Source organism: Chamaea fasciata, unplaced genomic scaffold, assembly GCF_029207755.1.
Source record: "Chamaea fasciata isolate MVZ Bird 193981 ecotype frontalis unplaced genomic scaffold, bChaFas1.0.hap1 SCAF_15, whole genome shotgun sequence".
Lineage (NCBI taxonomy): Eukaryota > Metazoa > Chordata > Aves > Passeriformes > Sylviidae > Chamaea > Chamaea fasciata.
The window spans coordinates 10,738,044-10,749,648 of NW_027094100.1; the positions used below are offsets into that span (position 1 = coordinate 10,738,044).

General features: G+C 45.4%; 1 protein-coding gene across 4 annotated transcripts in view; it reads left to right on the forward strand.

Annotated features, from left to right (window-relative positions):
• The window catches only part of GRIA1 (glutamate ionotropic receptor AMPA type subunit 1), a 120,428-nt gene extending 109,947 nt beyond the window's left edge, over positions 1 to 10,481 (forward strand). For 2 of the 4 annotated variants that reach the window (XM_066197509.1, XM_066197508.1), the window contains exons 15-16: positions 5,522 to 5,656; positions 7,638 to 10,481. In XM_066197509.1, the coding sequence (XP_066053606.1) occupies positions 5,522 to 5,656; positions 7,638 to 7,826 (324 nt within the window). In that variant the 3' untranslated portion in view covers positions 7,827 to 10,481. Of the gene's footprint in view, positions 1 to 5,521; positions 5,657 to 7,637 lie in introns of those variants that run through there. The other 2 variants (XR_010723192.1, XR_010723193.1) reach the window with 1 other exon arrangement.
• The last annotated feature ends 1,124 nt before the right edge of the window (positions 10,482 to 11,605 follow it).

Consider the following 11,605-nt stretch of genomic DNA (forward strand, 5'->3'; position numbering starts at 1 on the left):
AAACATCACCTGGCTCCTCTCCCACCTACAGAAAGACCAAGAAATTGCATTGCTCACTTGTTCTCACAACTGCAGCCAGGCAAACGTGCCCACCTATTGCCCACCCAAGTTCTACCTGTTTTTGTCTCTTTGGCTCTTCTGCACATGGTGCCCACGGTCCAGGGATGAGGCAGGGCAGGCAGGGTTGATCACCAGCCCAGCTTCCCTCCTCTTGCCCATGGTGGGCACAGATCCCTCCAGTACAGGCTGGAACACCCACCTTTCCTCAACAGCCAAAGTCCAGAGCTAAGCTGGAGAGGTTGGAGGCTGTTTCATATTTTTCCTCACACAGCTATGATAAAACATTACCGTCTCCGTCTACTGTTGAGCTTTGCTTAGTTTGCAGTTGGAGGATTTTCAGAATGATAAATGAAAGTTTATGAAGAGAGGTAAGGGTCTAGCTAGATGTAAGGTTTGTGCCCAAGGTTTCTAGCCAGAGACTAGCAAAGCTTCTGGTGTTTCCCAGGCTTATTTTTGTTGGTCCCAGATGATGTTCCATGCCTGTACTGATTTCTGCGCCTCCTGGTTTTAATCTGTTCATCATGCCCAAAAAAATAGATATCCAGAGGAATTTTCATCCAAAGAAATTCCTGCGAAGAAACAGTAGATACATTAGTAGATCTGAACTCAAACTCCAGAGGCAAACACTCTTGCTTTGCTGAATATTTTGATATGTCATGGCATCCCACAAGGTGCTGGACACTCAGTCCACAGCCCCAGCTGCACTGCCAGACAGAGGGACATCCCAGGCAGTGTCCTGCACGGTCCCTCCTGCTCTTGTTCCCACTGTGAACATGCAGCAGCCACCCCTTCACACAGGCCCTGGGTTTTTCTGTACACACTCAACACCAGCACTGCAAATAGCTAGAAACCATCCACCAATTCCTGGTCCTGTCTCCCAGCTTTTCTGAGTCCCCTCTATTTGCCACAGCAAATAGGAGAGAGACAGACACTGTAATAGGCACCTCCCTAGAAGGATCTGATTTTGCAAACAAGCACAGGATGGACTTTTTGCAGGCTATGAAATGGGCTTGCAAGGGATGCCTTGTGCTGTTGAAATGTAATGACAAAGTACTCGAAATTTTGTGGCAGATGGATGTGATTCCTGGGGCTTTTGCAAGGCATTGGGAGAAAGGAAGTTTTTTATAGACCAGAATGGAAAGCTGCTTTCAGGGACAGTCAGGTGTGTCATGCAATTAAAAGACATTTATCAAAGACACACATTTCCCAATCCTCTTCTCCAGTGCAGGAATTTTGTTTCTGTTAAAAGGAACAAATCCTGCTAGTGCTTTGCCCTGGCTTTGCAGGAAATTGGCAAGTTTTCAAATCAAAGGTGTCTTATTTTGAGCAGCCTCATCCTCAGCCATCCATGTGCTCCTGCACATCCCCTGGCAGCACTCTGAGACAACAGCCAGTGCTATGTCCTTCATTGCTGAGCTTCAGGCCTTACCCCACTAAAGTCTCCCCAGCTTTTGGGGTAAAAGCTCAACTTCTGGAGCTGCCACCTGCTCTATGGACAGTTCATCTTCTGGAGACTGCAACAACTCGAGGTGCCATCACCCTGTGCTGCCAACAGGCTCTGCTCACACTGGGGGACAGAAGGGACCAGCCCTGCTGGGAAACTGGGCAAATTTGGCCCTAATGCCTGTCAGCCAACAAGAATTAAATAGTGACAAAGGGGGTGATGGACTCTGTGCCATGTTCAAAAGTAACAGACAGGAAGGTGCCTGGTTGCTGCAGCAACAAGGCTGGGAAGATGGGTTTTTCTTTTGGGAAGATGGGTTTTTCTTTCTCTTTTCACCTGCCAATCTTCCCCCCACGTCAGGGCTCTGCTGCTGCGGGAGACGAGCAGTGACATTTACACTCCCACTAACAAGCTGGTTCAGTGATGGGCAGCTCTGCAGGAGAGCATCTGGTGTCACACAGCCTGAGCACAGAGGAGGGGAGTGTCCTCTCAAGCAGATAGAATAATTTGGGGCTTTTTGTTATTATGAGCATTACTGGGGCAGGATCATGTGTGGAAACAGCAGACAGAGCCTCAGTGGGGCACTCAAGGCTTTTGACACTTCATGTGGGTCAGGTCCTGCAGCTGATGGGAGCAACTGAGATGTCACTCCTGCCCAAAGAACATCTCTGCATGTCCTGCTGGGAGAGGGAAGGAAGAAAAAGGATATTAAAAGGAGGATGAGCAAGAAGTCAAGCATCACCACAGGAGCAGTTTCACTTCTCAGCCTGCTCGTGGTAGCAGGCTGTGCCATCAGCCGTGCTCCTGCAGTTCAGCGTTCCTCAGTGCCCCAGGAATCTGCCTTTGGCTCCTTGGGAGAAACCTTACTAAGGAAGCAGAAGTGATACTCAGGCTGCTTTTTCCCTCCCTGCATCTTTACCCACCACTGTGCCTCTCAGTGTTTTCCTTTGCCTTCCGGATAAGACAACGTTCAGTTCACCCACATTGTCACAGTAATAATGGGAATAGCAGTAATAAGAGTAATAACAATAACAATAATAATGTTACTGCAAAGTAAATGCAAGAAAAACATAACAGCCCCGAAATTAATTGTAGTGGTGGTGCAGAAAACTGCTTTGGGTCATCTCCTCTCTCTTACTGGTTGTTTTGCTGCTGGCATGAGGAGGAAAGTGGGAATTAAGAACCAGCAGCCTATCCTAGTTGCCAGACTGCTCTGCCACTGCAGCAGCAGCTGAGGACGTGCCTCATTGGACCATGAACCCCAAACTGGGGGTGGAAATAAATATTATGGCAAATAAACCTTGAAATCTATGTATTCCCATGCCCAAGAGAGCCAAGAAAGGTAGATTTCCTAAGGATCTATGGCTGCAAGTCAATGACTATTGTATGAATTGCACTGATCCATTTATTTGAAGGAGAGCATCAATAGGTTTTCTCTTGTCTACAGTGTCCTCCTTTTGCACAAAGCTTGGACATTCCTGCTATTGTGGAGATTTCTACCCTTCTGTTAAATCAAAGTGGAAGTATAGGCTGACAATATTAGTAATACACAGATAAACAGGGATCCTCCACCTGCATCCCTGTCCCTATTCTTCCCTTCCCTTTGCTAATCAGCCACATTTCATTAAGAAGGCAGGCTAAAAGATTAGGATGCTGAGAAGGGCAGCCCCTTTTTAGTGTCTTTATCCCTCCCTGAAGCTGGGGAAGCTCCTTCAGACTGAATTTTAAAAGACAAAGTACCTGATATGTTGTAACACAGTTTCCTTGGGGTAATTGCTCTGCTTTTCTATAGCTCCACTAAAAAAAAATCCCAGCATTTCCCAACTGGTGCTTAAAAGTACACCCAACAATCTGCAGAGAAGAGATGACTGAACAAATACACAGTCAAGCCTGCGGGGAAAGCTGCATGAAGGCAGATTAGAAAAGACCAGGGAAATAATCTTTCAAATATTGAAACTGCAGAAATTAAGAGGATATTTGCAGAAATCTCTCATTACAGAGGGCACACAGGAAGCATCGAGATTACAACCTGACCAGTGCATGAAGGTTGTAAAAGGGAGAAACTCAACCTTTCCACCAGTACACAGTGACCACTAGAGTCCTTTGTCAAAGTGATCAATCAACAAGCCACAGAAAATGAGGTCACTGGTGGAGTTTTTTGCAGCAACTGAAACTCACCAGGGCTGGCCCCATAACAACCTTTTCATCTCTCAGCAGAGAGTTCAGGATGGAAAGTTGCTCCCCATGATACCAGAGCTCAGAGTGGGAGCTCTAGCTGGGAAGAAGCTTGGCAGCTTGCATGGGCAGTGGGTCAGAGGAAGGAGAAATAGAAGAAAAAACATCTTTTTAGCATTCTTGACTGGAACCCACTTTTCTTCTTATTTTTTTTTAAATACATTCTCTTCTGTTACAGGAGATTTTTTAAATTGTGAAAATTGGGATGTTTTTGTGCCTTGGGGGTTGACTCTTTTTTGCCATCAAACTCTAATACAGAAAAAGACAGAATCCCTTGCAAAATATATTGCCTGAAAGACTGTACCAGTGTCAGGCAGACTGCCCTGTACTGAAACCTTCCATGCTCATGTTGATGTTCCAGTTTGGACCCTTTCGACATCGCTCCAATATCCTTTGCTGTTTCCTGAATCCCCTCCCTTCCCAAAAACTGTGGGCTGCTTCTTGTAAAACCTGCCAAGAAAAGCAAGTGAATCAACTGTCCTACAAGGGCAAGGAACAGGCTGTGCCACCCACCAGTCCATGTGTCCATGGAGCAGCAGAGAAGAACACCAAGAACTGTGCAGAGGCTTCATTACCAGCTGCAGACACTTCCACAGGCACTGATGTTATCCTTTAACTGTGTGGCTTCATCTCAAATGAGCCACATGCAATTTTCCTCCCACGTCCACAGAGCAAGGCTGTCAGTGCTGCTCAGACTCTGGTGGCCCCAGCAGATTAGCACTGAGCTGTTGGGCTGGCCCTGGGGAATCTCTACTGTCAAATAGGTATTGAGACAATATTGCAGAGCAGCAGCAAGCACGGAGCAGGGGACTCTGTCTGGTTCACTGTACAGAAAGCCTGTCCTAGAAACAGGAGTCTTGCACATGGAGCTGAACCAGGTTTGGGATCGTGTTGCTGCCCAGATTATCCTCATACCCCAACTCAACCTGGTCATTGTGGAGGAGAAGGTTTTGAGAACTGCAGGGGGTGACATCAGGGTTAGATGTGGGAACTTGGTTTCCCTCACAGTGAAATGAGTCCTTCTAAGCCTTGTCTCTTCCCCAGAGAGCCGTGAGGATTCATTAGGCAATTGTAAAATCAGAATGTAGCTGCTGACTAAAAGTTGCGGCTCATTAATAGCCCTATTTATTGCCAACCAAATAATTAGCTTAGACATGCATCAGCAGGTCTTGATTGCATATGAAATAACTGCCTTATTACATAGAAATCAAATGAGTTTCTGAGGACAGTTCAGGTGTCACCTCAACCCCAGAATCGAAGAGGAAAAGAAAAAAAAAAAGGAAAAAAGCCTATCCACTTCAATGTGTTGCTCAGCAACAGAATTTGCGGGGGAAACAATCTAGGAATGAAGGAATGAGCATTTCCAAGAGAACAGGTTATTTCAGGCAAGACATCAGGGACAAGCAAATGTCACAGAGGAGGAAAACTTCAATTTTTTTTCCTCCTTTAATCAATAATTCAAACTAGACATTTTAGATAAAACAAGCATTTAAGTTGGCTGATTGAAAAACAGAGATCCCCAAACCTTTACCAAGAGTCACATTGCTGAGAAAAATATTTATTTGTTTGTGTGAGGGAAACGTTAGATTTACTAGACACTGAATTAAAAATTTAAAAAATGCTCTTAGAAATGTCACTTGTTCATTTTAAAGAGGAAGATGATGTAATGCCAGTAACTGCTATGTTGTGCAGCATGCTTCCCAGAGCAATTCCATATTAATTTTGTTGTTCTCCTTTCCCCGTGTGCCCTCCTTTTTCCCTCCCTTCTCCTGTTTCTTCCAGGACAAGACGAGCGCGCTGAGTCTCAGCAATGTGGCGGGGGTTTTCTATATCCTCATCGGTGGGCTCGGACTCGCCATGCTGGTTGCCTTAATCGAGTTTTGTTACAAGTCCAGAAGTGAATCAAAGCGGATGAAGGTGGCAACCCGTTCCACGGCCTTTCACACCTTCTCTCTGGTCCTCCCCCGACTCCAAAGCTGCCTTCACAGACGGATGCAGCCCAGACCATGGGTGGAAAGCCAAGACATAGGGATAATGAAGTGACTGAGTCACTCAGCTCGCTAGAAAGGAATAGGACCATCTGAGGAGGCTGAAAGAGGGTCAAGTGGGCTGTCGTGGGGAGCTGATGCAAGATCAGACATGTGGAAGGATGCTAATTCAGAATCCAGACGTAGAGCAAAACCACAGCACAAGCAGCAGCAGAAACACATTGAAATTCCTTAAAATTAATGAAGGCAGACTATGGCAATGCGTGTGCAGCATGGATGAAGTGTGCTGGGGCTGGTGTGATACAGCCGTTGCTGCAATATGGAAAAATCCCCAAACCCAGGCTTTTAACAGCAAGATAAACCTGGGGGAGTGCAGTAATGATTCACATCCTGTTGTTCCCTTTGCTGGCACCCTGCTGGCACTGTTTCCAGGCTGACAACATCAATACATGCTCAGAGCATTGTTGCCCTGGAATGGATTCTGTGGGCCTCCAAATTCCAGAATAATGGGTCCTCTTTGAGAGAAATTGGCCTCCAATGTCCCCTGTAATGGTTCTTTTAACTTCATGCTGTCATGGTCTTGCAGAAGCATATTTCCTATAGCCCAGGAGATCTGTTTCAGCCCTAAATTCTGGTGTGCCTGAATTTCTGAGTGTCCTGTCAAGAGTGGATTAGATTTGAGAGCCTTGAGATAGACATTTGAGATCTTTGGAGATAGACTTCTAATGCAGCATCTGTAAAGCAAGTATATCTTGGCAATCCTTTATACAGTTACTGTGGTGTCCAAGGAGGCAGTGGGATTTGGGATACATCCCTTGTCTTCCTCATCTTGACCTCTCCCATGAGCATGGAATTTGTTATGGGCATATGAAGTATGCAGTGAGTTTCAAAAAAAAATCCAGATAGGTTTTTATTTCACTGAAACTCACCCAGAATCAAAATGAAAATAAACAACCACTTCTTTGGGGTTTATGTCGCCATTTCACAGCACGCTCAATGTTTTGTCAGCAATAATAACACTTCTAATGCACTGGAAATGTGCTACAGTTCTTTTCCCATTGAAGTTCAGGAAATTTCCACAGGCAAAGAGAGCTGCCTTGAGCACAGGGGTAAAATAATATGAGCAAATAGTGTTCATGGAACTACAAAGATTAGATTACCATTTGTGCCCACTGTAAAGCTAGGTATGGCACAAATGCATTGCAAGAAAAAAAGTGCCAGAATGCAATAGTTCAGTAGCTGTTCCAGATTTATCTGTTATGGATAACTCCCCACCTGAATATCTCAGTCCAGAAAGAATGATGGTGCCCTTGGAGATAGTTTGAATGCAAAGAAACCAAACTGGCTTTATCTTTTAGTTTAATTGTTCTAAGCAGGTGGTTTCCTTAGATCTCCAAAAGCGAATGTTTTGGATGTATCTGGAATAGGAAGATGAAATCTGGTTTCCTGAATTAGGCTTGCATTTCCTACTTACCTCCAGTCATCACTATAGACAAAAACATAGGCACATGCTCAAGTTCTCACATGAGGAAAGTTAAACATATGTTTGCAGTGAGTCAGAGTCCACCGTGCATAACAGTCCTGGAGTAGCAATAGCATCTCTATGGGGGAAGTGTGTAAAATACCTCTGCTCAGATCCAGGATGACTGTTCTTATGTTGTAGAGTTCGAGGAGGTTTTTGGCATATGGCACTGATACTTTATACCCCAAAATACTCCTGAAACATTTAATTTTGCATGTAGAAGAGGTGTGAATGAGCAGAGCAGATGCAGTGGGGACATGCAAAAAGTGAGAGTCTGAATGGAGACAAGGAAGGGGAGAACAGTAACAGAAAGACAACTCTGGTTAATATTGTGATTTCTCCAACATTGCAAAGGACAGGGGGAGACCCCCCCGTCTTTCCTAAAAAGGGTTTTTGTTTAATCCCACAGCAATCAATCAACGAAGCCATACAGACATCAACCCTTCCCAGGCCGGCTGCAGCAGGAGGCAGTGGAGAAAATGGACGTGTGGTCAGCCACGATTTCCCCAAATCCATGCAGACGATCCCATGCATGAGCCACAGCACTGGCATGTCCCTGGGAGCTACGGGATTATAATTGGCCTTTTGACCCATTGCCTGGGTGGGAGCAGGGGCAGCCCAACTCCACCCCTCCAGAGCCAAAAAACATACCCAACACCAACAAGACAAACGATGATGACAGAAGGGACAATTGGATGGATCTTCTCAAGGAAATCAAATCAATTTCCCTTTTTATTTGCAAACAGATCCACTGGCAGGAGAACAGAAACAGGTCTGTACTGCAATAAGGAGAGTGTAATGGGATTTTACAGACTCGTCAACCATCCCTGATCAAAGAACCACTGGAACACTAATGAGGACTACGCCATTTTGTTTTAACTTGGTTGTTAATAAGTCTTAGTGTGTGCAATATATATATTTTTTCTTACTAATTCCTGTGGTGTCAGGGTAACATCAGCCCTTTCCCCCTTCCTTGCTCAGTCCTTCAATCTGGTTTAGTTCGGGATGCAAACCACAGTGTCTGAGCTACTAACAGCAAAAAAAGAAATACATGGCAAGCTGAACTCAGTGCAGGGCATCAGCATCGACCTCTTTTGTCCATTGTGGTTCTGCCCTCGTTGTTCTGTGGGGAATTTGGGCTGTGGAGTTATCTCGGCGAGGCAGACAGGGCTGCCCCCGGCTCGCCCTGCAGCAGCAAGGACTCGATGCAGGAAGGAACCTGAACAAAAACATGAGGCTGTTTTTCAGGGGGTGAAGTCATGGGTGAGTTTGGAAACCCCAGGTAGCGTGAGGACAAAGCAGTAATTCTTCCAGGGATGCTTCAAGAGGAAAATCACATGCCTGGAGTGGAGAGCGGCAGACTGGAGCAGAGGGTTGGTCTAAGATCACAGTCGGCTGCTAAAGAGGGAAAGTAAATGTGGCATTCCCCTCACGTGTGACTCTCCTGCCCAGGTTATTGGGGGCTAATAAGCAATTGTGAACCATTTCTTCATTGCTTAGCTTCTGTGTGTGCTCCCTTTCTGGTGGTCACATAAGGAAACCACCTCGGGCTGGGAATTGGCCATCTCCAGACACCCAGTTCAAGACAGCTGCCAATTAACCAGCGCAACAACGTGCAACAAGCCTTGGGGCTGCAAGGGGGACACCCCTCCCTGCCCTCCTGCTCTGAAATCCCTTCATGGCCATCCTTTTCTAACTCAGAGGGACATTTTGTAGGTAGCTGGCCAGAATGGATTCCTGGAAGGAAGTGCTGAAGCAAACAAAGGAGGACATCCTACAAGAGCAACCATGACATTCAGCAGCAACAGTGCTGGTCGCATTCAATCTGCCCATCAAGCTGTGGCCTGTCTGGGTACAAAGCCAACCGTAGCAGATTCCCACTTGTACCCTTAGGGAGGGGGAAGCATCCACAAGCTGGGAAAGCAGGCTGCTGACCCCAAACTTGGTGTTGCAGAAACCCACAGTGCCAGACAAGCAGCTGGGGGTCCAGCCACAGGCCTGGAGGTCAAGAGGGCAAGAATGGTTTTCCAAAACCGCATAGAAGGTTCATTCTGTGAATCTCTGGCATGGACAGACAAATGCTTCCCACCCTGGTGGGCCTGAGACACCTCAGGGGTGTGATATTCTCAAGTGAAGGATGCCCAGGGGAACACTGGTGAGGGAGAAGATCTGTGGGGCAGGGGCCACAGTGAGCCCACTTGGCCCTGTGCCATCTCACTGATGCCAAATAAAGTTCTGAGGTTCTCAGAGTCCAACAAATACCTGTCCAGGGACTGAGCTGCTACTGGAGCATTCTGAGCTGCTTTTTTCTCATTTTCTTTACTCTTTTCTGGTTTTTTTGCAACCTAGCAAGAGAGGACCTGTGAAAGAAGGGAGGCAGGTGAAGAGAAAATGATGCAGGCAAATGACTGGCACGGGTCTATGAGGAGAATCTGGAAGTAAGGCTGGAAACGGTGTGAATGCCAGTTTCCATTAGTGTGTGACTGTGCAGAGCAATACATTTACCACCTTTACCACCAGCCTGGTCTGAAACATCTGCTCCACTTACTCACTTGTCATGCAACAATTTGGAGACCAGCAAGTCAGAGTCAAGGTCCTAAGCCTGGACACAGCCAATGCACTCCTCTCTCCAAAACTGGGAACATTGTGATCTTCATCTCTCATTGCTGAACATGAACTCTGTTATCAGCCACTCCAAACCACTTCAGGGTGCTTTTTGTTGTCATTATTTTTAACCTGCTTTTCTTAATTTTAACTTCAGTTCTGTGTAACGCCAGCACAAGTGGAGGCATCCTTATCAGCACAAGCTCTTTTTTCCATGTGCAGAGCCCTCAGATGAGTCTCCTGACCCAGCTCTTGTCGTGTTCTGAGCCAGTTGTGGTGGGAACAGGCTGCTGGTACCCACCAGTGCCCCAGCCTCCTCCAGGAACGGGACGCAGTGGCAGCACAGCAGTCTCGTGAGCAGCAGCAGTGCTAGAACTGGCCACCAGTGACATGAAGATGTGAGATGCAGCTGTCAAAGGCTTTTGATCAGTGGAGGGGTTAAAAAACAAAACAAAAAAAATAGGTGAATAGGACAAAAGCGTGGAAAATGTAAACTTGTAATATGTATTTTTACTACACTTTTCTTAAAAATAGAGTAATGGTAAAACTCTTAAAGACATTGACATTTTTTCTCAACAGGATTCCATATTTAACAGTTTTGGCTTTCATTAAATCTTGCTCTTTGGTACCTGGATCTTTTATTTAACAGCTATATTTGTTTTAACTCTCTTTTGGTTTTTCTTTCTTTCTTTTTTTTTTTTTCTTATCAAATGCAATGGTGTTTTTATTTTCACGTTCTCTTTTTTTCAAGCAACATTTTTATTGGTAATTATTATTTACACCAAAAAAAAAAAAAAAAAAAAAAAAAAAAAAGAAGGAAACTATCAGCTGGAATTTTAGAACCAAGGATCCATGATCCATTTCTCATACCTGTCCATGCCGTTTTGTGCCAGTGCTGGATGTGTGGAAATGAAAATGATGTTACCCCTCAGGCAATATTACCCAACCTGAATCAAAAGAGATTTCTTTGATTTTTGCTGTGTCTGACTTGTGAACAGCAGCCGAATAAACTGCTTCAGGTTGAAATTGGGAATCTATCTAATATTTACCCAAGAGTCAGGAAACTAAATATTCATTGGGTTCAAAATTAATGATTTTGCTTTGTTTGGAGTCTTGTGGGGTTATTTTTTGAGGAGGGCTATTAGAGATTTTAGCTTGTTTTTGCAGAGAGAGAAGACATGGCCAGCTCAGAGAAAACTCAGAACCAGCACTGGTCCAAAAATCCCTACCAGGATCAGCTTTTCTAGGAGCTCCCATGCTGTTTCAGAGGCTTGGACATTTAAGATTCTTCTCACTCAGTTTTCACACAACTAACCTGCAGATTTTCTCATCCAAAAGCCTGTTGAGGGGCAAAAAAGTGGAGGATTTAAAGGGTGTTGGACATTTATGCAAATACTGACAACTACTGAGGTAAACTGCACTCATTAATGCCATGCTCTTGTGGAGCACTTGGTGTTACAGGTGTGGAAGGACTGCCCTTCCCATCTCCTCATTCCCAGTTATCATTTGGGAAAGCTGGGACACAGAAATGCCTTTTGACCAGGCATCCCACAGGGCCGAAGTTAGAGAACCAAGATCTCCAGCATCCACAACTGGTGTTTTACCTACTGGTAAGTTTTAAATATAGAATCAGCAAGGGACAGAATTAATACATTTTGAAAGGAGCAGTGAACCCTGAGGCCTCAAGGAACAAGAGATTCCCAAGCACTGGGGCCTGAAGGAGAGGTTTCCCAAGGGCAGTCTATGCTGGAT